Raw genomic sequence first — 22,913 nt, forward strand, 5'->3', positions numbered from 1 at the left:
GTGAGTGTCGCAGACACTTTCCAAGATGGTGACCTCCTGTGACAAGTTTGAAGTCCTGGATCATTTCTGCTATTGACAAGCTGAAAGTTTAGGCTTTGGTGCAAAAAGTTCAGTATTTTTAGCCATATTTATTTTTAGGGTTTACGTCTCCTTTAATGACTAGGGCCATAATCCATTCTGATCCCATGCCTATGCCTTCCAGGTGTCAAAGAACCCACTAGGGTCAGTGTGTCATTCTGACGCTAAACCTGATAGACCAAATACCATCATCATTTATCATCCTGGTCTCAAAGAAAGTTCGCCTATCCATCTGTAATTTGACCAAAAGAGATTCCATTCTGCCTAATCTTGATTCTATCACACCAATCCCAATAGACAGTGATGGACATAGTTCTCTATTTCATGTCTGGCTTGCTGTCATCTGACAATGTTTTACAGGAACATTATTTATCAGCCACATGGCTGCACAATGGCACAGTAGGTAGTAATAACGCCTTGCAACACTGCAACAAGTTTGTATGTCTCCCGTGTGTCTGCGTATGTTTCCTCCGAATACTCACATGTTAAAAATATCCATTGGCCCCTGATAAAACAGATCTTATTGTGTGTGTTGTGTATGACAGTGATTAAAAGTTCAGAATGTGCAAAAACTGAGATGAATTTCGTATAATCCCATAAGCGGTATATAACATGTCAGTGCTATAAAATTAAAGGAGAATGATAATAATGTCCCATCATTAGCTTTAATTCGAAGATTTCGAGTTTTATACATAATAAAATGATTGACGGAGCAGAGAATAAAATATCTGTACTTTAGACATCTGCTCAAATGTAGTGCTTTGTAGGTTCCCCATAGAAATGTATTCACAGATACACAGTCAGTTACAGCTCCGTAGTCTATGAAAGAGTTCACAACACTCCAGTCTAGTGTTGATGAAGGCGATGAAGACAATAGGGTACCGTCAGCTCCTGGGCCTTAAATCCAAGACTGAATAACCACTGGCAGAAAATGTCTTCACTCTTCAGTAATAAACCAAGGGTCTGTATGAATGTTTGAAGTTTGGTTTATATCTCCAGTGCCCCTGCACTTCTACGTCTTTTGCTTCAACTGAACTATGTCAGGGCTCACCCAGAAGTCATGCAGAAAGACAGTCTTGTCATAAAGCAGAGACTTTCTGTGGCAATGTGCTTTCTGTTGAGACACGTATACTGGCATAGAACTTCTTCTGTGAACACAGTAAAGGGGTCTGTGTGTCCACGTCACGGCAAGTGCTCTGTTTCATGTAGCGCAGCATCCTTTGGGTCCAGCCATATGCCAGGCAGTTAAGAAAGCCTTGTGATACTGCTGTTAAGGACTAGATAAAGACATTAAAATGTGACTTTAGTCTGGTGTTAGAATAACAAATCAGATATATATATATATATATATATATATATATATATACACACACACACACACACAAACTGTAGTGGGGCACTGTACCTGTCTGCGACCTAGTCCACAACCTGGACAATTTAACATATCAAACAAAAAAAGTCCAGACACTAGTTTGTATGGGTAACAAAAAAGACCTTTTGAGTCATCAGAACTTAACACTTAGGGGCACATTTACTAAGGGTCGAATTTCGCCAGGTTTAAGGTGGCGAAGTATCAAAGATATGATTATACATTGATTATTATTTATTTGGATAAGGGTTTCTAAGGGGCACATTTACTAAGGGTCAAAGTGAATTCAAAGTGAATTTCAGAATTCAAAAACTTTGAATTTCGAAGTAATTTTTGGGTACTTCGACCATCGAATAGGCCAAAATTAGATTAGAATTGAAAAAACTTTGAATATTTGACCAATTCGAAAATCGAAGTATTGTCTCTTTAAAAAACTTTGACTTTGACACTTCGCCACCTTAAACCTGGCGAAATTCAACCCTTAGTAAATGTGCCCCTAAGTGTTAAGTTGCACTAATGACCCCTAACATTAGAAGGGCAGTCTGTCTCTGACTCGCCAGGACTTCCAAACCCTCTTTCGAAAATCAGCCCCCCTTCACTCTGGAGCACAATTACCTCTTTTAAAATTCCCATTGAAATGAATAGGGAATGGTGGAATTTCTAGTGGCGAGATCTGATTTTACACTTTGCCCCTTATTATGGTTGCCACCTTTCCGTTGCATGAAGTCCAGACAGGAGAAAGTGTGGATGATGTCAGTGGACTGCCGAATGTTGCCAGGGGGTGTACTGAATGATGTTGGGGACAGGGCTATGACAGTGATCGGTGATTGGCTAATCACTGTGCCATTCAAGGAGATGCCTATTGGGATTTCTTAACAGGCAACTAGTTTTGACCCTCTCAGCCCTTGCAAAACTTGGCTGTGTTTGTAAAAACCGGACCCCTTATTCTACTTGATTTGTTGGATTGAAGAAGGAAATTCAAGTCCCATAATCCATCACTGTAACATGAACAAAATAAGGATGGGGTTGCATTACACTGTAAGCCTAAGGGGGGGGAACAGTTTCTTTGAGTCAAATATCATGATTTCCTTGGAATCCTATATGTTGTTGTAAAAATGTTTATTTACTCCAAGCTCAGATAGTGTTTATGCATCTTTTCTACAAAAGCCCAACTGACTCAGATCATGCCAAAAAGTGGGTATATTTTCCCTTTAAGTGCAGCTTTGCTCTTTATGGTTATGATTTAGCTAAGTTTGTTGTTTCTTCTATGAGGCATACATAATGCAAAGAAAATGTGAGGGTAGTTTAAAAAAAAATCTATTTCTCAGAAGTACTGGATATGTGGGTATTAGAAGAACATCTGAACAACAACTGCTGCTGTCTCATGTATGTGGCCCAAACCCCTCAGCTGTGCTGTGTATGACTAACATTTTCCCCTGTTATGATTAACACTGGAAATGAATTTGCGTGACTTGTGGAGGGATTAAATGATTTCTGAGACGCCGCCAATTCACTGAAACCAATATTTTAGCGAAACAAGCTGGATATACAGGGATGCTTTCCAATGTTCCATTCTGTGCATCACATCATTTGCAGACTAATGCCTTGAAGCTGCACAATGGGTACAATAAATCCTTATTATACACAAAAGCCAGAATTATCACATCAATTTTATTATTATAAACGGTGCTTGGAGATGTCATCAGTTATAACTGGTGCTTAGTGATGTCATTTCTGTCACATGACTCCTGAAAACTTGTATATTATAATAAATAATGTACCCCCTGTTGAAAATACATGAGGATATTCTATGATCTGTATAAAAAGCCTTCATCAGCCTTCAGCCATATGATTTTATATAGTCTTCCTTGGTGACTATCCTTATACTTGTACATAATTATTTATTATGCCAACAGCTCTAATGAGGCCTTAGTTAAGGGTCCCTATATACAGTATGGGTAAGGAACTCAATGGAAATGTCTAGTATCCTTATATTTTACAATGAAAGTTAAATTATTCCCTTTTTAAAGGAAATGGGGAAGAAGCTCATGTTTTATATGACCTGCCTGTATCACATTATTTGGTCCAATAGTATTTTAAAGAAAAATGGTTTGGAGATGTGGTTTAATAACACTAGGTCCTCTCCTAAACTGTACCACAGCAGACCCCCAATATTCCCCTCTTGACATAAAGTGAATAAAAAGCAGAGAGACAGACTTCCCTCTCATGCCAGTTAATGTCCTGACCCCATTGATCCCCAACCAGGATCATACACAGTTAATGTTTGGGAAACCAACATCAAGTGGTACAAGATGGCAGCCACCAGCCTTTCTGCACTGCTCTGGTTTTTATTCACAGGTGTGGAAAAAGGGCATGTATTGGGGTTATGCTGGAGGGAACTTTTGTTCTCCTCTAACTGATATCTCTTCGAGGAATCAGCCCCCCTGTTCCCCGGGTCCACCCTGTGACTGTGGGCTCTGCTTCCTTTATAGTTACAACACTGGCATCCAGCTGATTGGATTTTATAGGTGATTAGACCAGTAGCAAACGTTGTGCCTGTTATTACATCCCCATGGGGTGGTTAACCTTTTTGTATGTTATAGTATGGCTAATTCTAAGCAGCTTTTCAATTGCCCTTCATTTATCTTTATCCTCGTTTATAGTTTTATAGTTCTTCTGACCCTTCCAGCTTTCAAATGGGGAAGCAGAGCCCACAGTCACAGGGTGGACCCGGGGAACAGGGGGGCCGATTCCTCTATAGATAATAAAAAACCCTCTTCCACAGCTGCTCTCTTAGCTGTGGCGAGGAAGGGGTACGCAAGTTGGGCGGGAGAGGGCGGAGTCGGGAAATGGAGTGGGTGAGGTGGAGGCTGGATGGGTACTGGGTAAGAGGATGGGGATCGGAGTGCGCCAGGCCCCTCTGAAGATTTTTTGCAGGGGGTCCCAGCGCACTATAGTTACGCCACTGCTGGATGCATTTACTGGCCACCTGTTTAGAAGGATGTTTACTGGTTACTATGGATTACCATTCATCTTTGGATTCTGTAATTCAAACCCTTACACAGCTTCAGCAACCCTAAGGGAAGTAGCATAACAAGCCCTGGCAGTGCTCAGGTGCAGGATGTGCAGCCCCCCCCACCTCGGTAGTTCCATCACTGTTTAAGAGTCAGATACTGCTGCTAAAGGTTAATTTGGGGTAAACTACTCCTTTCATGAAATACCATTATGTTACTGTCTATTTGGTCCTTTAGGGACAGGCCTTGGCTAGCAGAAAGCTGTGTCAGACTTGCATTTCTAAAGTTCACCTTGGGTTTCACTATATATATCACTAAGAGGTGACTTTGTGACTGCTGAAGTGGTGGTTAATATGCCCCAAAATACTAGAGGCTTTGGTGTTTCTCAGGCAGACATTACAGAGTATAGTGCCAGATTGTCACTGTTATAGAGCTTCTGTTTCAACTCTCAGTTGATTTCAAACAAGTTTGGCACTACACTTCACCTCAATAAGTCAATAAAAATACTGGACTCACCAGAATAAAATAGAGTATGGTGAAGACATCATATTCCTCTTGGGGTTTGTGCAGTCTCACGGCAGTAAGTAAAACAGCTGCAGGAAACAATAAAGGGAAATATAACAGTTAAACACTTGCTCTGAGTAATTTTCTATATGAATAGAAGCCAAATACCATTATTTATGGTTATCTCATTGCTCAGACTGCGCTGCTCTTCCATACAATATAAGCCATTGAATAGTGACATTTACTGTACATCTTGGACTGATATACTTTGCTTTCTTACTCACCTCATACCCAAATTAATCTGTTTAGGCTAATGTCATGAGTGGTGGTTTCTCTGCCAGAGAACTTGTGCCAAGACAGAAGCACTTCAAACCCAATGTGCCGCCTGTCACTGGGGATCTTTTATCAAAACTGCGCAAATTTGCCCATGGGCAGTTACCTATAGCAACCAATCAGTGAGTAGCTTTTTAAAGCCAGCTGCAAGTAGAACAATGAATGCAGCCATTTGATTGGTTGCCATGGGTTACTGCCCATGGGCAAATTTGCCCAGTGTTGATAAATGACCCCCACTGAGTTTAACTGCCAACTCCTGGCACCCCAGTTACTTCTTTTTCTGAATTTTTTCAAGCCAAAAAGTATCTGTACTGGCAATGATAGGCTATTGGCAATTAAACATGGCACTGGTAGTTTTAGGTAATTCTCAGCCAGCAGACATACAGTACATGAGAAGATACCCCACTAACTGTGGCATAAGCTTTTTTGTCTTAAAGGGGTTGTTTACCTTCAAACACCTAGTTGGTTTCAGATAGTTCACCAGAAATAACAACTTTTTCCAATTACTTTCTATATTCTATGTGTTACTGTTTTTCTAATATTGAAGCGTAAAGTATCATTTTTCACCTTCTAAAGCTGCTCTGGGAGGGGGAGTCAGCGAAACTTTAAACTGTTCTAAATTGATACATTTAGTTGATACATTTCTTATTTTTGTCCCTGCTGAGCAGAATCTCTGGGTTTCATTACAGGCAGCTGTTAGAATTGATACAATAGTTGCTAATATGCCAGAGATGCTGCTGAGAAATGTTGCAAAATTGTAACAGTTTTTATTCCGCACCTGAATTACTGAGCTGCCAGACTGAAACACCAGAGAGAGGAACATTAAACTTTAAACATAGCTTTTGAAAAAATAAATAGTGGAAAGTAATTGAAAGAAGTCTTTATTTCTGGTAAACTATCTGAAAACAACTGAACTGAAAAAATTGTTTGGAAGGTGAATAACCCCTTTAAAGGAGAAGGAAAGCTACGGAGGCATTTTATTGCCAATAGATTAGCTGCATTAGTGCAAGCTAGAATGATATATTTATTCTGTAGAATGTTTTACCATACCTGAGTAAAAAGCTCTAGAAGCTCTCTGTTTATTTAGGATAGCAGCTGCCAAATTAGCTTGGTGTGACATCACTTCCTGCCTGTGTCTCTCCCTGCTCAGTTATAGCTCTGGGCTCAGATTACAGCAGAGAAGGGGGGGGGGAGCAAACTGAGCATGCTCACGCCTGGGACAAGGAGGTTTAAGATGAAGGCAGGAAGTCTGATACAGAAGCCCATGTGTACACAATAGAAGGGAAGAAATGCAGTGTTTCTTTTGACAGAGGACTCAGAGGAGCACTACTTTGAGGTTTTACTAGTATAGTTAGGTGGACCTTTCTGATAAGGCTTACTTAGTTTTAACCTTTCCTTCTCCTTTAAGTTGGCAATACCAGGTGAGCCACACAATTTTTGATCAAACTGCCAGATCGCACATATTAGCCCATGTAATTTTATTACAGGATATTAGACCAGATTGGATATTTTATCTGTTGATTACCACACAGGTCAATCTATGAAGCTTTCTGTTTAATTTACTTTAGAGGGATCCCACAGATCCTGATCTATAGGCAGATCAACAATATGCCTCCAGCTAAATAATTGGTCAAACTGATTCTTACTGTGTTTGGCCAGATTTAGGATAAATTTACAAAATATACAGCTGTAATTTAAGGAAATAGCAAGCCAATCTGTTTTCCCACATTCCTTCATGTGTTCCTATAATGTAATACTGTACAGGACAGCTACACGGTATAACATCCTTATATTACTGTATAACATCCTTATACTGAAATCCAAATTGGATAATGTGCCCACTACATGCAAAAACTTGGAAGGCACTTTCCTTGATTTATTCACATTGCAGTACACAGAATATGTTCCTAAGTTATAATTATCTAAACCCCGAGCCAGAACCACAGTACTGTTCTCCAGGGAAATGTCTTTAACCCTTTCCTACACTATTAACCCTCGATATTCAACTAGGAACTAAAATCGGTCGACTTCGAATATCGAAGTCGAACAATTTAGCGCAAATACTGCAATCGAACGATCGAAGGATTATTCCTTCGATCGAACGATTAAATCCTTCGAATCGAACGATTCGAAGGATTTTAATCCAACGATCGAAGGAATATCCTTCGATCCAAAAATCTCAGGCAAGCCTATGGGGACCTTCCCCATAGGCTAACATTGACTTCGGTAGCTTTTAGCTGCCGAAGTAGGGGGTCGAAGTTTTTCTTAAAGAGACAGTACTTCGACTATCGAATGGTCGAATAGTCGAACGATTTTTAGTTCGAATCGTTCGATTCGTAGTCGTAGTCGAAGGTCGAAGTAGCCCATTCGATGGTCGAAGTAGCCCAAAAAACACTTCGAAATTCGAAGTTTTTTTAATTCGAATCCTTCACTCGAGCTTCATGAATCGGCCCCTTACACTGGGGTCATTAGTGCCCTCGCAGTTTCTTCCAGAAGAAGATGGTGGTGTGGCGCTCCTGCAGTAGTACCCAAGGCTGATGCACTTTTTACTAAACAGGAGCAAAGAATGGGGTACAGGTAAGCAATCTTAACTAGCATTATGCCCACCCCCAATGATTATCTCTTTCCCTCCCCTTTAATTACACTGATTATATAAAACCTACTAGAATTCATAAAGTCATTGCTTAGAAAACTAGGCAGTCACACCCAGATGGTTGGGCGTTTTGCATTAGACAGCAGTTTACCATGACACTACAATTTCTCAGACTGGCCAGCAATGTACAGATTTTATTATGTGCTTAAACTGTGCTTACTGAAAACCAAACAATCATAACATTTCTTGTATCAAATGTTATTATGTATTGCTCATTAAAATCAAGCAACATGTTTCCATTTGAATAAGATAGGATATATCCACGTCTGGAGAATCTGTCTGGCCGCTCACATTCATTCTCAGTTTGACTCTTGCTTGCACAAGTAAATATTTTGGGGCAATATTGTGCATATTTTGGCTCCTGCTGGCACAAGTACATATTTGGGGGAAATATTGTGGATTTTCTTGCTGCTGCTTGAACAGGTACAGATTGGGGGAAACAATATGATGGATATTTTGGGTTAAGCTGGCACAGGCACAGATTGGGGATTTGGGGCAATCTGATAGATTGACTGCCATTGGCACAGGTACAAATGGGGACAACATGATGGCTGCTGGCACAGGTACATGGGGCAATATGAATGGTAAGTTGGGAAATGGTAATCAGGACTGGGTGGGGGCACTGATTGAAGCCCTTGCCTAGGGTGCCAAAATACCTTGGCCCGACCCTGTCCCTGAGTTTATTGCACATCTACTATAGAATAAATTAGTAGCTTTTTCTTGTGCAGTTGTACCTAAATAAGTCTTTCTCCCAGATGATGTTGTCTGTAATGTGTTGGTGTAATACACACAGTACTTTCCTGCTCCCATGAGTTTCTAGTCATCAGACACTTCAAACCCTGGGCTTAAAAACAATTTTTTTTGCTATTTTGTGTTCAGTCAAAAGCAAACTGTAAGTTCCTGCCTTCTCATTTACTTAGCTAGAATGGTTCCTGTTTAACAGAGCCGCTGTTTGTTCAAACATGCCATGAATGATAACGAGGGAGTTTGCAAGCAAATAATTAATCACAGTCACTTCTTTTTATACCATGTAGTTAATCTTATCTCTTGATAATATTATCACTTCTCACACTCATTCCAAGCTATACTAGCAGGTGGGGGTTATTACAACAGTAGCTAGAAACTCAATAAATTTAAGCCTATGGCACATAGGGTAGAATTAGTTTCACCCACTACATGCTTAAGCATAGTGTTAAATGGCCAAAATTGTTAGCTCCCGTCTATTACTTGTCATTACAAAAATGCATCCCCTGCCTTCCCGCCAGCTAAAATGTAAATCGCCGGCGGGATGGCACTCGGCGCAATTTGTTTCCCGAAGTCGCCCGAATCATGCTGAGTGCCATCCCGCTAGCGATTTACATATACATTGTGATTGTGTTAACTGTAATATTGTATAAAGTAAGTGCTGCCTGTTAGTATTTAACAAAATATCTATTGTTTCTGATTATAAAAGAATGTATGAATGATTGTTTTGACTTCCTACCTCTGGCATCAGAGAATAAAGTTGGATCAAAATACTGGTGCAGAAAAACTGACTTTTGTCCATAAGCTACTAGGAATCCTGTGGATGATTATATTGGCACACGTGATCAGTGGCTGAATAGATTAATGCCTCAGCCTGATAAGAAAATTTGGGCATCTGTTCAACAATCAGATTAGGGTCTGTATAGGTCCCTGTGGCTGTAAGTATTTAAACAATTTCAACATTGAGTTGCTTTTTATATAATTAGGGGAAAACATCTGTGTGCAGTTCTTCAGTTTTTATATGCCAACTGGTTATTCACTTTTTAGCTATGTCTCAACACAGCCAGTGTTGTACTGGGACATCAGGGGCCCACCCAAAAACCTTTGACCAGGGGCCCACCAATTAATCTTAGACAAGGGGCCCACTATCAGTAATTTTAGTCTCTCCTCACTCAACCTCTATTCTCCTAGTCTCTTTTCTTTACATACTATAATCTATTATTCCATCTATTTAGTCTCTTTGTTCTCATAGAAATAGGGAAAGATGATGATATGAGATCATGATATAGGCCAAATGTTTATCAGCATGACGACCCACTGACACTTGGGCCCACCGGGACTTTTCCTGGTATCCCTGTGGGCCAGTCCGACACTGAACACAGCCAAAAACTGTTCAAAAAAAAGTCAAAGAAAATAAACTAAGGGAAGGAAATAAGCCTGTTCTACTGTGATGTAAAAATAACCTACAGATTTCATTCCAACCCTGCTTTTATGTAGTTCTTTATAATTACACTATGGTAGTAACATCACCAAGTGATTACGATACTACTTAGATTTCATTTATATAAACTATTATTGTAGTTATATGTACTGTTGTGTTAATATTTTGCAGAAGAATAAAGTTAAATAGTATGCAGAATACTCTTCTATAGGTATTTTTCATTCTGCTCTCCAGAAACTTCCTATTCATATTCCAGCTTCTTAATCTTAATAAATGGTTGCTAGCGTAATTTAAACTCTAGCAACCAGACTGCTGAAATTGCAAACCGGAGAGCTGCTGAATGATAAGCTAAATAACTGAAATATCACAAATAATAAAAAATAAAAGCCAATTGTAAATTGTTGCAGAATATCACTCTCTATATCATACTAAAAGTTAATCTAACCCTATAATAAGCTATTCCTGTAAAACACATGTAAATGTGTTGGCCTTGTATAAATCATGGCTAATAAATAAAACCACAGTGTGCTATATGTCCAGGATTTTGCAAGCTTTCAATTTTTTATTATTATTATTTAAAGCCATGTTTATACTAATCGTTAAATACAGGGAGTCCTCCAGTTACATACAGTACATCTGACTTACATACAATTTACACTTACATAAGGGGGCTGTTACAGTAACATACTATGGTTTGCTTGACTTTTATTTGCATTTAGCTTAATAAACCACCTCCCCTCTGCTGTGTGTTGTCTCCTGCAGAACACAGAAAAGTAAAAATACATACTATGTTAAGACAGACATCTGTCTAAGTTGCATTTAATAAGTAAATAATGTATATGTTTCAACTTACATACAAATTCAACTTAAGAACACACCTACAGTCCCTATCTCGTAGGTAACCCGGGGACTGCCTGTACTGCAAAAGCTGCTGGTTGGGAACTGATAACAGGCACTATTACATAAAAACATTACCATTTCAGAGTTCAACATTATTACACATTGTTAAACAAAACTATGGAGTTTGAGCATTATGTTAAAACCATGTTGACTTTTTCAACAATCTTATCTTTAGACATGGATCCATTTTGAGAATTGTATAAGAACAATTATATGCTAGCAGATAACTCACTGAGGTACTAAAGGTTACAAGTTCAAATAAGTAACGCCAGCGCCGATTCTAATTAATGCGCCACCTGAGGCGGTTCCTCGCTGGCAGGAGCACTAATGCGAAGAACGCAATTGCGCTCTCTTTAAAAACCGGAAATTCGGCTCTTAAAGGTACCAGGAGCGTCTTTTTGCCGCCCCTGGATACCTGTCCGGCGCTGCCGCCTGAGGCGAGTTTCTCAACTCGCGCGCCCCTGAGTAACGCATATTTAGGCTGAGCTTGTAGCTTTGACCTTTCAACAGGTTTAAACAAGATTATGAAAAAACAGAGTGGTGGCTGGAATATTGCTACTCCTTAAAGGAATAGTACAGTGTAAAAAAGGTAAAACAATAGGATGTGTTACATTTCAATATAAAAAAATGGTAATATAGTTAGTTAGCCAAAAATTTAGTCTGTAAAGCCTTGAATTATTCGATATCCTTCAGAGCACAGAAAAGTAAAAATACTTTTTCTACTTTATTTAATCTGAATGGTTAGTGGCAGGTTGGAAGATTGCGACACGCGATCATTCGTTGGACACAAGACTAAAGTCTGGATGTTGATGGCCAGCTTAACTATATTGAAAACATTTTTTATTTTGCACGCCCTCTGTATTTACCCAGTTTTATTTTTTACACTAAACAACCCAGTGTTGAGCTTTTTGCTTGATGGTACGTGTGAAGTGATATAAATACACGTAACAATCTGGGAGAAATGCTATGAGAGCTACTGAGGTATTAACCAAGGTGAAGAGTGCAAATATGGTATAACCTTAGTGAGCAGCAGAGAATGCCAATGTGCGGCAGTGGAGGTGATGTGTGTATGGAAGTATGCTATACAATTCAAAGTGAAATAGTGGGAGAAAATGCTTATGTATTAGCAACACTTTCAAAGGCTATTAATTATAAAGACATATGCCATAGTGCTTTACAGAAATTATATATCAGTCCCTGTCCTAGTGGAGCTTACAATCGAAAATCCCTATCACACATATACGCACTATGTTCATTTTTATCATGAGCAATTATTCTTCCTATATGTCTATTAGCAAACTCATACCCAGGGAACCTTAATAAAGAAAACAGAGTTGTTATAAGGCCCTACACATGAGCCCACTGTATAGTTTATGTTCCATATGTTAAAAAATGTATGGGGGAAATTTTAAGGACTTTTGCAGGCTATCACGTCAGCGTTTTTTGGACTTTTTTTGGAAGCTTTCTCCACTAAAAAATATGATGCAAGTAACAGAAGATTGAGGAAGATCTATGCACTCTAGTGCACTTCATCTGGTCTGAGCTGGCGAAGGCAAATCTGGCAAAAGTATGGGGGAACCCGGATTTTACGTTCAGTAAAATCCGCATTTCATTGAATTTGCAAAGTATTGTTCATTCGCCAGAGCGAATTTTCGCCTGGCGATAAGAGTACGAATGACCCATAGTGTCTATCTCTTTCGCTAACGATGTGACACCTGCGCCCGTTTAGATGTCGCGATGTCCCTGGTAACACTAGAGAACTGATGCTAGCGTTAGCCACTTTGCCCTCAAGTAAATCAGCCCCTATGTATCTAAATGCAAGCACCACCTGATCCATCTATTTTTGGGAAGTGGCTGAGAATATCGGCCTACTCTGCTGCTAGCCTGTGTGTCTTGCAAGGGGAGTTTATAATATCGTACTGTTGTCACAGTCAGTCCTTGGAGAACATAAAGAAAGACAAAACACTTGGGCTATGGACACACAGGCTGTGCCCCTGTCCCATTGATCTGAATCAGATCAGCCATTGTGCAGTCACACACTGATCTCAGCTTCAGCTCCTCTATGTGTGACCGCACACAGGCTGATTCAAATCAATGGGACAGGGGCACTATCTGCTTCTCTCAGCCTGCAAAAATACACAGGTTGACAACAGCCTGTGTGTCCATAGCCTTGAACTTCTCTGTTCAGCTCCTGAAGTGACCTATCCAGTTTACATGCAGTCAAATAAAAGAAATGCAGAAAAATGCTAATAATCGGCCTCTCCCTTCTCTTTTTTCTCCAGTCACGCTCTTTGTTTTTCTTAGTTCCTCTTCAGGATCACTTCTCTGAAATTATCTCTGAACCAGGAAAGTCACCACTTCCCAACTACAAACCCATTATTCGCAGTAGCTGGAGGCTATTTCATAAACATAAAGTTTGGTTAGTACAAAAAGTAACTCAGATATATCATAGGCATTTATCTGGAGAACACTAAAGCAGCTAGTTAGGACATACTGAGTACTGACCTGGTATGCAGCACACGAAGAAGATAAACGGTATAAAGAAGAGGTTCTGTTTAGCCACGCTTATTGCTGCCCATTGCTGAAACACAAACGGTCCCCTCGTTGTCAGATACCTTCTGCAAAGAATATGGGTGCACCCCACCAGGACCTATGAAGAAACACGGTATACAGTCATAAGGCACCAGGAATATCAGTCTTGCAAATTAAAGCAAATTACTCTCTATCACTTTCTGCTGTTTGCATTTTGCCATATTAAAAAACAACAAAGTTCAGGTTTCTACCAACACGGCTCAGAGTATAAACAGCAAACAGTTTCCCCCTCCAGCTTGCCAAAAATGTGATACACTTGTTATTCCACCATTCCAAGTCCATTTATAGATTACATCAAAACTTTGCAAGTGACCAAAATTTTCCAATGGCTTCAATTAAAATGCAAAAAATGCTTCTCTGTGACAGTTGTAAACATCGAGAGATGTTGTAAACTTTGATAGCGTGCTGACTGAGGATCATTGGAGTCAAAGAGGTGAGGGCTTCTGCATATTTCTGCATGCCTGGGCAGTGTAGGATAATAATCTCACTTGGGTTAGCTTTGTTCCAAATAATAGATATACTTACAGTATTCTCATAAATAAGGCTGCACACTATCATTTGTTGCTGAAACACTTTCTCATTCCTAGTTTTCATTGTATAGAGTCCCCCAAAAATGAATGTAATTTTAGTATAATAAACTCTAAAATATTAACCTACCAGAATAAGAACAGCTGCTAGGCAGAACATGGCAAGAAACACCACTGTGCTGTAGTAGTAGATGACTGTGCAGGTGGTGCTGTTGTAAGTATGCCGGTCAGCAGTAATTTGTGATCCAATATTCAGTACTAAACAGCTACCAAATATAACAGGATAAGATGTTCAGCATACTTTTAAGGGTTCAGATTTACCCAAATCTACTTTTTTCTAAAATAAATTCAAATTCATAATGTGACTTAACAGTAAAGGATAGCTTATTAAAGCTCAAAAAAGGAAAGAAACCCTCAAACGTTTCAAAATTAATTATGCTCTGAAGCTGCTACAAATCCAAAAATACTCCAGCTAAAACCTAAATAATGTAGACATCAATGGCCTTTAATAATTGGAACATGTTTTTTTTACCTTCTGGATTCTCTATAGTTTCGGGTTATTAGCGATGGCTTATGTTTGATAATCAGAATAATTTGAGTTTTTTGGTGTGAACTTGAAATAGCTGTACAATTCGAGTGTCAAATTGGAAAAGGTTGCACAATTTGAATTGACACACAATTTCGTTGCAATGTTTTTTCACACTGATTTATTTGAGAATATTGGTATATTAAAGGGATTTGGGTTTGGGAGTTTGGTTGAATTTTTTTAATTATAGTGAGAAAAAGTCGTGTTTTAGTAAATACCCCCTTAATGTCACAATTTTTGTAAAAGGGGATTACCTGTGTGGGTGAGTGGAATTTCCATAACATTCATAGCTATTGCCAAAACAGAGCACTGGAACACTGAGAAGGACAGGTACCAAACTGAAAGGAGGCAAAATTACAAAGAATAACATAAGAGCTAGACGAGGACTGAATGGCAGTTTTACTGTAGACCGCAAATTAAATACACGTCATGCTATTTGGAGAGTTAAAATGGGTGCACAAGGCTGCCAGTCTTTAGGCAGTCTGAACATTTGGAACATTTGCCAAACTATAATAGTAGTCTTAGTGAATGGCTGGACAAAACAGTCCAAACCAGATGACCAAATAAATAAACATTTTGGCAAGCTCCATGGTAAAAATCCATAGTCTCCACTAAATCTCATTTTAGTGGTTTTAGAGGTTTTTGAAACCAAAAATGGCATGGAATTTATTAACAGATCGGAATTTTAAAAACATGAATGAAAAGAAGCTTTGAACAATCCGAAAAAAATAAGAAAACCTCTAAAACCAATAAAATTTTCAGACAATTCCTATGTGAAAAAAGTATCTAAAAACCTCTAAAAGCCCGAATTGATTAAAAAAAGGTGTTTAATATTATATTATTGTTTAAAAAAAAGTAGAAACCAAAATTCCAAAAAAATATAGATAGGAGAAATCAAGATACACATATATATCAATATATTTCGGTTTAAAAATAGCAATACTGTATATACTGTGCATGTCAAACTGGGAATGAATGCTTCCCTTGTACACTGGATTTAATGTTTAACCCAGAACATATTTGGAATCCTTAATATTCCTAATTGAGAAGAACTGACAGAATGTGGTGTGCTTTACCTTGAGAGAACTGTCAGTGCTCTCCTCATATGACATTTGCTGTCTGAGATCTGTAAGAGAAAAAGAGGAAATCTGTTATCACTGTTATAGTGCATCCTATAAAATAACCTTTTCATTTGGACGAGTTTGTATGATGTCAATTCACCACCATAAGGGCCAGGAAAGGAACATGGAGAAGCCGCCTGAGGCGGCGTTCTCAATGCTGTCCCCCGCGTTTACCTTAACATAGCCTCTGGGGGGGAAGGGTGCATCACGAAAATGCACTCTCTGCACTAGAAAAAACAAATATTTGGTTTAATTACTGGAAATTTTACTCTTACGGGGGTTATAGTCCAAATGCCAAAAACCAAAAAAAAACGTGTTTTTTTTATAATAAAATCCGAATTTTTTGTGAAAAAAACACCTCGTATTTTTCGGGATTTATTATACCCCGATGATGGAAAAAGTCAGAATCCGAAAATCTGGCATCTCAGACCTGCCGAGGTTGCACATAAGTAAATGGGAGAAGTCCCAAAGATATTTTGAACTGTGCTGGGTTTCGTTCAATAATCCGAAGATTTAGTGGTTTTCGGGCATAGATCCGAAAAAGTCTGAGTTTTCGTGAGGAAAATCTGAAAAATTTGTATGATCCAAATTTTTCAAGAATTTTTATTTTTTTCCCACACAGGAAATTTTCAGGAAAATGTATTGATTAAAAGGGGGAAAAAACTGTGCGGATTTGGTTGGAGTAGTTTTCAGAAAATAATGAGGAAAAATTCGGACTTTGATAAATGGGCTTCCCTAAGTTACCAGGAGCGGCTTTTTGCCACCCCTGGTAACGTCTGTAGAACTGCTGCCTGAGGCAAAGTGCTAACCCTGCCTCATGGCAGAAATGCCCCTTTTGCCCATGATAAAAAAAGCACAACTGTAGGCTACAAATCTCCCGAAAATATAACAAACAAGGGGAAGTTGTGCTCACCACTAATTTTTAAAAACATTGAGCAGGGGGAAACAATAAGGTTGTGACCACAACAATCACAGAGACATATACAAGAAGTCCTCTGCACTCAACCCAATCTCCCGAAAATGTTTCTCTGGCAGTTATAATTGAAATCGCTCATGGTGACATCTATGTGTTGCTTTGTTTGTGCGACAAATATTGCAGGGGCGAAAAATCTCCCTGTTGACCATCACCCTTAAGGGAAACAGTTCAACCCAATGATTTACTGAATCCTCACAAAATACTGGGGGAGAGAAGAGCACCTGGTATGTGATTTCTTTCTGTAAACCTATGCTAATCTCCCATAGCAGTTCTGTTGTTTATTGCATGCCCCACCCTGCTGCTTCACACACTTACACCTTGACCTCAGACCATGAACTGCAGAACAGTCCTTTGTGGTTAAATAAAAGGATCAACTTGCAGTAAAAGAGTGCCCTTGTACTTGATAGGAAAGGAGTTTCACATTAAGAAATTAAATCATGTATTATAATATTACAGTAATATAGATCTGAATGTTTCCGATCACTTAAGGAAAATTGAAAATTTACAGTAGCAAGGAAAATAGGGTCACCACCTGTAATTGTCCTAAAAGCCGTGAGGGCTGGTCTGTGACATCGCGTAGCAGGGATTTTTTTTTTTTATAGATGGATTAGATTGTAGGTCTGTCCTTGTGTGCTAACATAAATTATTAAGTGGTAGGGCAAACAGGGTTGTAATGGTTGGGCACACTGGTGAAGTTTGGGATGTACAATGGAAGTCTCTTCAGGGCTACTATATTTTATACCTGCCTTTATTTCTTTAAGACGTGGTGCTCTTTGTTATGGAAAGTTTCAGGCATTTCTGTTGGCAATTGAGTTGGTTTGCTTGTTTTAATATAATTAGTGCTATAGGGCTACATGGGCTTAAATGTCTAAAAGTGGAGAATAAATCTGTAACTGCTCCATACATATAAAAGAACTTAGTGCAATTTCTCTAATACTTTCTATCCACAATGCTACAGAAACTAAGAAGAGCATTACCTGTATATAAAGATATAACAGTGACTCATTGCTGCCTAACACAGTGCCTTTTTGCATTTCCCAAAACTCTGCTACTGAACTAACCTTTTTCATGTCATGGTCCATTTTTGTCTTCACATTGCAGAAGAGCTGCCACATATAGTTTAATGTGTAGAAAAAGGTGGATAAATAAAACATCTGTTGGGAAAAAAATAAGGTTAGGGTAAAAAATGCCTTTTATCTGCCCCCCAATCTTGTTCCACAAAGTCCATTTCAGCCCTGCAGAGTTTCTATATTCTATAAAACAGCTTTTCTGACATACACAGCAAGGCCACAAAGGGCCCACCGTCGCATGGGTAACTTGTTTGATTCTCGAACACTAGTGACTAAGTGCTAATGCTCCTATATGAAGAAAGGATATGCATGTGAACCCTGTGGGAGGGAGTGGAGAAAGAGGATGTGAGCTCCACTGACACACAAAATGACTATTAAAACAGCTATGACATATTTGCTAATGTGAATGTATAAAACCGATCAGTTATGTGTTTCTAGTATCTTCACAATATGTAACCTGTTAATGTAATGTACAATGGAACGTGAAAGCTGATATGTATATGTGCTGACACTTCTGTCTTCATTCAATAAAATTATATGAATTAAAAAAGAAAAAAATGGTCTTGCAACTTGCACACCAAACGGATGCTAATTGGTACTTGTGCACTGGTAAATTGTGCTCAGGCTATGAAACATACTCTGATAGGAAAACCATCTATTAGGCTGGAATTACACGATGAGCCTTCATCAGATCCGACGTGCTGAGAGGAAAAGGATGCGACGAAAATAAAGTAAGTAATAGAAATGTCGGACCTTGTTGACGCATGCATCCGACACAACGCGTCTGTCAGATGCAAACGATGCACGTTGCGTCTTCATCCCACATTCGTGTCGTATGCATGCAGCGACAAGATCCGACATTTCTATTTCTTAGCTTATTTTCGTCGCATCCGTTTGCTCTCAGTGCATTGTGTAGTTCCAGCTTTAGGCTGCCATTCTGTGAAAAACGTTTTTTTTTAACTTGTCGTTTTTTAACTTTGAGCTGTCCTCTTATCAAGCACCCATAGGGTTGTCACCTCACCCCTTTAAAACCGAAACACATATGGATTACACAGCCTGCATGGCTAATTAACAATTCATTTAGATGCATGATGCAAGGCTGCACATAAATCAGTCCAGTCTGCAGCATGCATCTTAATTAATTGCTAATTAGTTATGCAGGCTGTGTAATCCATATGTGTTTGGTTTTAAAGGGGTGAGGTGACAACCCTAAGCACCCAATGATTGGTCTGATATTGCCCACCTCAATGCGGGCACATCGGGGAGAGATCCGCTCGTTTGAGGATATCGCCAATGAGTGGATCTCTGCGTGTATGTCCACCTTATGTTTAGGCAAGGGGCTCCTACAAAGGTACAGTATCAGAACCCTTTATGTATATTGCACAGCACTTTACATCATCATTCACATCAGTGAATGTGAAGCTTACAATCTAAGGTCCCTATCATATTCACACAAAGTATGGGTAATTTTATCAGGAGCCTTCATGTATGTTTTTGGAGTGTGGGTGCAAAATGGAGTATCCACAGGAAGAAATCCATGCAAAAGTGGGGTGACCTTTAATCCCAGTTTTGCATGGCATCAGTGCTAACCTGCACCAAGGTACTGACCATTTACACACTATTAAACTGACATAGTAGCCATTCTTTTTTTTTGAATTATCTATATTTTTACATTCAAGATACGCTTAGTTACATACATAGGTTAAGTCTATGTCATATTACTATTGTTTTTAAGCTTAATAAGTTTTCTTGTATAAATTATAGTTCCACGTGTTTTCTTGTTGACATTTTCTCAACAAAAATGCATGTTTTTTTTTTTTAAATGTAAATGTATCACTCCACACAGTGAATAATTATGGACAGCTGTTGAGGATTCTAGATTTTTTTAACCAATGATTTTTGTGGGCATTTTTCTGTGTTGAAAAAATTAGAGTGACAAACGACAAATATGGTCTGTGACATTTCTCTAGCAAAAGTTAAGCTAGAAGAATTTTCAAATGTTTTTCTTCCATTGCTCAAAGACATTTCATTCTATAAACTCCAATAAATCAGTCAGTGTCCTCAGGCACTCATACAATGTTCCATTTTACTGTTATTCAATGTGTTAAAATCTAAAGAATGCTACTGTATTAAAACTGTATGGATAGATGTGGTACCTAGCAGTTATACAGTCAATTGCACTTATTATTTATTAACATTAGTTTAATAACATTAGTAATGTTATTTTACTGTTAATACAACAAGACTGTTGACTTATTATAATAAGTGATTTACATATTGCATTTCATAACCAAAGGAGATAAAGAAAAGCTGCTTTGCAGTGAAGCATTTAGCCTTTTATCAACGTAATTCTTTAACATGCTAATTATTAGCTGACATTTTATAATAATATTACAGTAATATAGTTTGTGTGAGCTATGGTGACCATGGATTTAAATGTATACAGTGCAAACTGTAAGTATTTCTTATAATTTTTTGGAAAGTTGAAACTCATAAAATGCCATCAGACTTGAGCTTGCAAGGGTTTTTTGTCCGAACTGAGAATCAAAATAAGCCCACGGATAATATAAATAATAATATAAAGCACCACTCCGGTAGCCTACAGCAGCCCATTTGGCATCTGCCAGAGTTTCCATATTGTCAGTCCCTAACAGTCTTCTTTACAATTCTTGACAAAAACCTAAAAAGACATCTGGAATCTCTTGACACAAAGGAACTTTCAGAAAGAGAGATCTATTCAAGCAAACACCAGGGAGATTTTATCTCAATAGAAAAAGAAGGGTGAATTTTAGGCCCCAAGCAAAATGCAGCACATACAAAAATATATTTGATTTGGGTTAGGCTTCAACAGGGAGGAAAGGTCTGGTTTAATGAACACAAATACTTTTCTCTGAGATATTTAGCATTGTTCCAATGAAATATTAAGAGAAGATGGTATAGTGATATTACTTTTGCATGGCTTTCCTTATGACATTAACCTTATTCGTAAGGTTAATGTTATACCAGCATTTTCGGAAGAGAAACACTAAAAACTGCTCAAATAGCAATTTACAATCGTCCCAATGTATATTTGGGGCATAGAGAAATTCCAGGGGCACACTGAATGCTGAAAAAGTGTAAAATGTATTCACCCCAAACACATACAGGGCCCTGTATCAAGGGGCCCGAGTGGTCCGAAACTTTGCCTTTTTTCTGTATGTGTTTGGGGTTAATACATTTTACACTTTTTCAGCATTCAGTGTGCCACTGGAATTTCTCTATGTACCTGTATGTATATTTCTATTTCTCTATGTACCCAGTGTAGCACCTGGTATCACAAAGGGTACATGATCAGGGGTGGAAGCACTCTACCGTTGTTAAGGTATATTTGGGGGTGATAATTTCCTAAGTATGGCAAAGCATCCCGTGCGCCATCACCCCAAGGCTGTGGTCAACACAATAATTTTTCTGCTGCTAATATCGAAATGCAAATACTGTGTCATTGACCTTACAGAATTAATTAGGGGAGTAGCTTAGATAAGAAAGGTTAGCATAGATATGTGTAGATAAAAAGTATATGTTTTTTAAATGTGTATGTTTAATAAAACAGAATATATTTAGTACAAGAGAATGGATCAGCACTAACTAGGAGTGCATAACATTTACAAAACTATTTAAAAAGGAAAATGTTGCAATTATAATATCTCTTTAAAAAAAATAGTAAGCTTTCCGATTAAGAAAAAATGATGCACAGAGGCACTGTGTCACAGATGTCTGGGCTTAGAATTAGTTAATTTGAATACATTTTCTTATCTCAGTGTGTCTATTATTCTGCTTATTCAATATCCCTTCAAGCAATTATCCACGACATCCACTGCAATTAGGCTAAGAATAGAGTAAACAATAGGCAACAGCAGAAAGGTCAGTATGTGACTGCCTATACTCTTTTTTGACATGGAGCTGGCAAAACAAGTTTCCCAAGCGTCACTTCATGTTTGGCCATATTTCAGCAATTATAAGTTTACAGTAAGCATGGCTTTAAATGTCAATGTTGAGTTCAAAGGCAAGGTTAACAAACAGGTTTTTATTTAAACATTTATGTTCTGGAACATTCACTTTATGAATATTTAAACAGTGAAATAAAAGGTACCGACTCTGGGTCATAACATTTGGACTAACTGCTTCTGGGTATGACAGTGTTTGCTGTGACAAATGTGTTTATCTTTGCTATTTTGCCATGAATAATGCAATATAAAATAGGTATATTACAACCCTCATTCAGCCTGCATGAACACTTACCTGCCCTAATATTTGGAGGTTGTAGCAGGCAATGTTTTTGTTAAAAGATGTTTTCCTGTACATAACTGCCCCTACAAGCCAACATATGGCCAGAAGAAGGTCTGACAAGCTGAGGTAGAAAAGATGTCGAACCTGGAAAATAAAATATGGAAAATAAGAGTTTGATTGATTAGAAAATGTTTATCTATGTTGGTCAACATCACTATAGGGCTGATTTCTTATGGAGCCCATACATTTAGCACTTTGTTAGTATTTCGATGCAGAACACTGTGCTGGTAGATATGGTGCAGACCTGAACTTAATATGTGTCCTACATATACAACAAGCTGGGGCTACAACTCCCCGCATGCTCTACAGACAACAGCTCTATTCTAAATAGCTGGAGTTTTCCTGCACAAAGTTGCATGTATTCTAGCACATAATTCTGCATGGCAGATTTCAAGGCTACAAATGTGAGTATTTCTAGAATAGGTATTAGAACACATTAAGCAAATCCATAGCTGTTATGTGTGCAGACGAAATGTGCATTATATTTCAGAAAAGGCTTTTTGCTTTTCCATTTTCACATTAAAAAGAATATATCATGCCTATAATTATTTTAATATGTGTTACACAGTGATGTTTTAAACCTTTTCATAACACACTTTTAATATTATTATAACTGTTGGCCTTTGTTTTGATGTTGGCATAGGCTCTTAAAAGCGCTTTAAATTAAAGAGATTGTTGT

The 22,913-nt window shown here is 38.4% G+C and overlaps 1 protein-coding gene across 1 annotated transcript in view; it reads right to left on the bottom strand.

The window, feature by feature from the left end:
- Positions 1–724: 724 nt before the first annotated feature.
- LOC108707171 (transmembrane protein 116) overlaps positions 725–22,913 on the bottom strand; it is a 32,136-nt gene continuing 9,947 nt past the window's right edge. Inside the window, exons 4-11 of the mRNA XM_018244221.2 lie at positions 22,187–22,318; positions 17,900–17,992; positions 15,818–15,867; positions 14,996–15,079; positions 14,286–14,421; positions 13,542–13,686; positions 4,978–5,054; positions 725–1,355 (exon numbers count right to left, since the gene is read on the bottom strand). Of these exons, the coding sequence (XP_018099710.2) occupies positions 1,158–1,355; positions 4,978–5,054; positions 13,542–13,686; positions 14,286–14,421; positions 14,996–15,079; positions 15,818–15,867; positions 17,900–17,992; positions 22,187–22,318 (915 nt within the window). The 3' untranslated portion in view covers positions 725–1,157. The remainder of the gene's footprint in view (positions 1,356–4,977; positions 5,055–13,541; positions 13,687–14,285; positions 14,422–14,995; positions 15,080–15,817; positions 15,868–17,899; positions 17,993–22,186; positions 22,319–22,913) is intronic.

The sequence above is a fragment of the Xenopus laevis genome, chromosome 1S (genome assembly GCF_017654675.1).
Source record: "Xenopus laevis strain J_2021 chromosome 1S, Xenopus_laevis_v10.1, whole genome shotgun sequence".
Lineage (NCBI taxonomy): Eukaryota > Metazoa > Chordata > Amphibia > Anura > Pipidae > Xenopus > Xenopus laevis.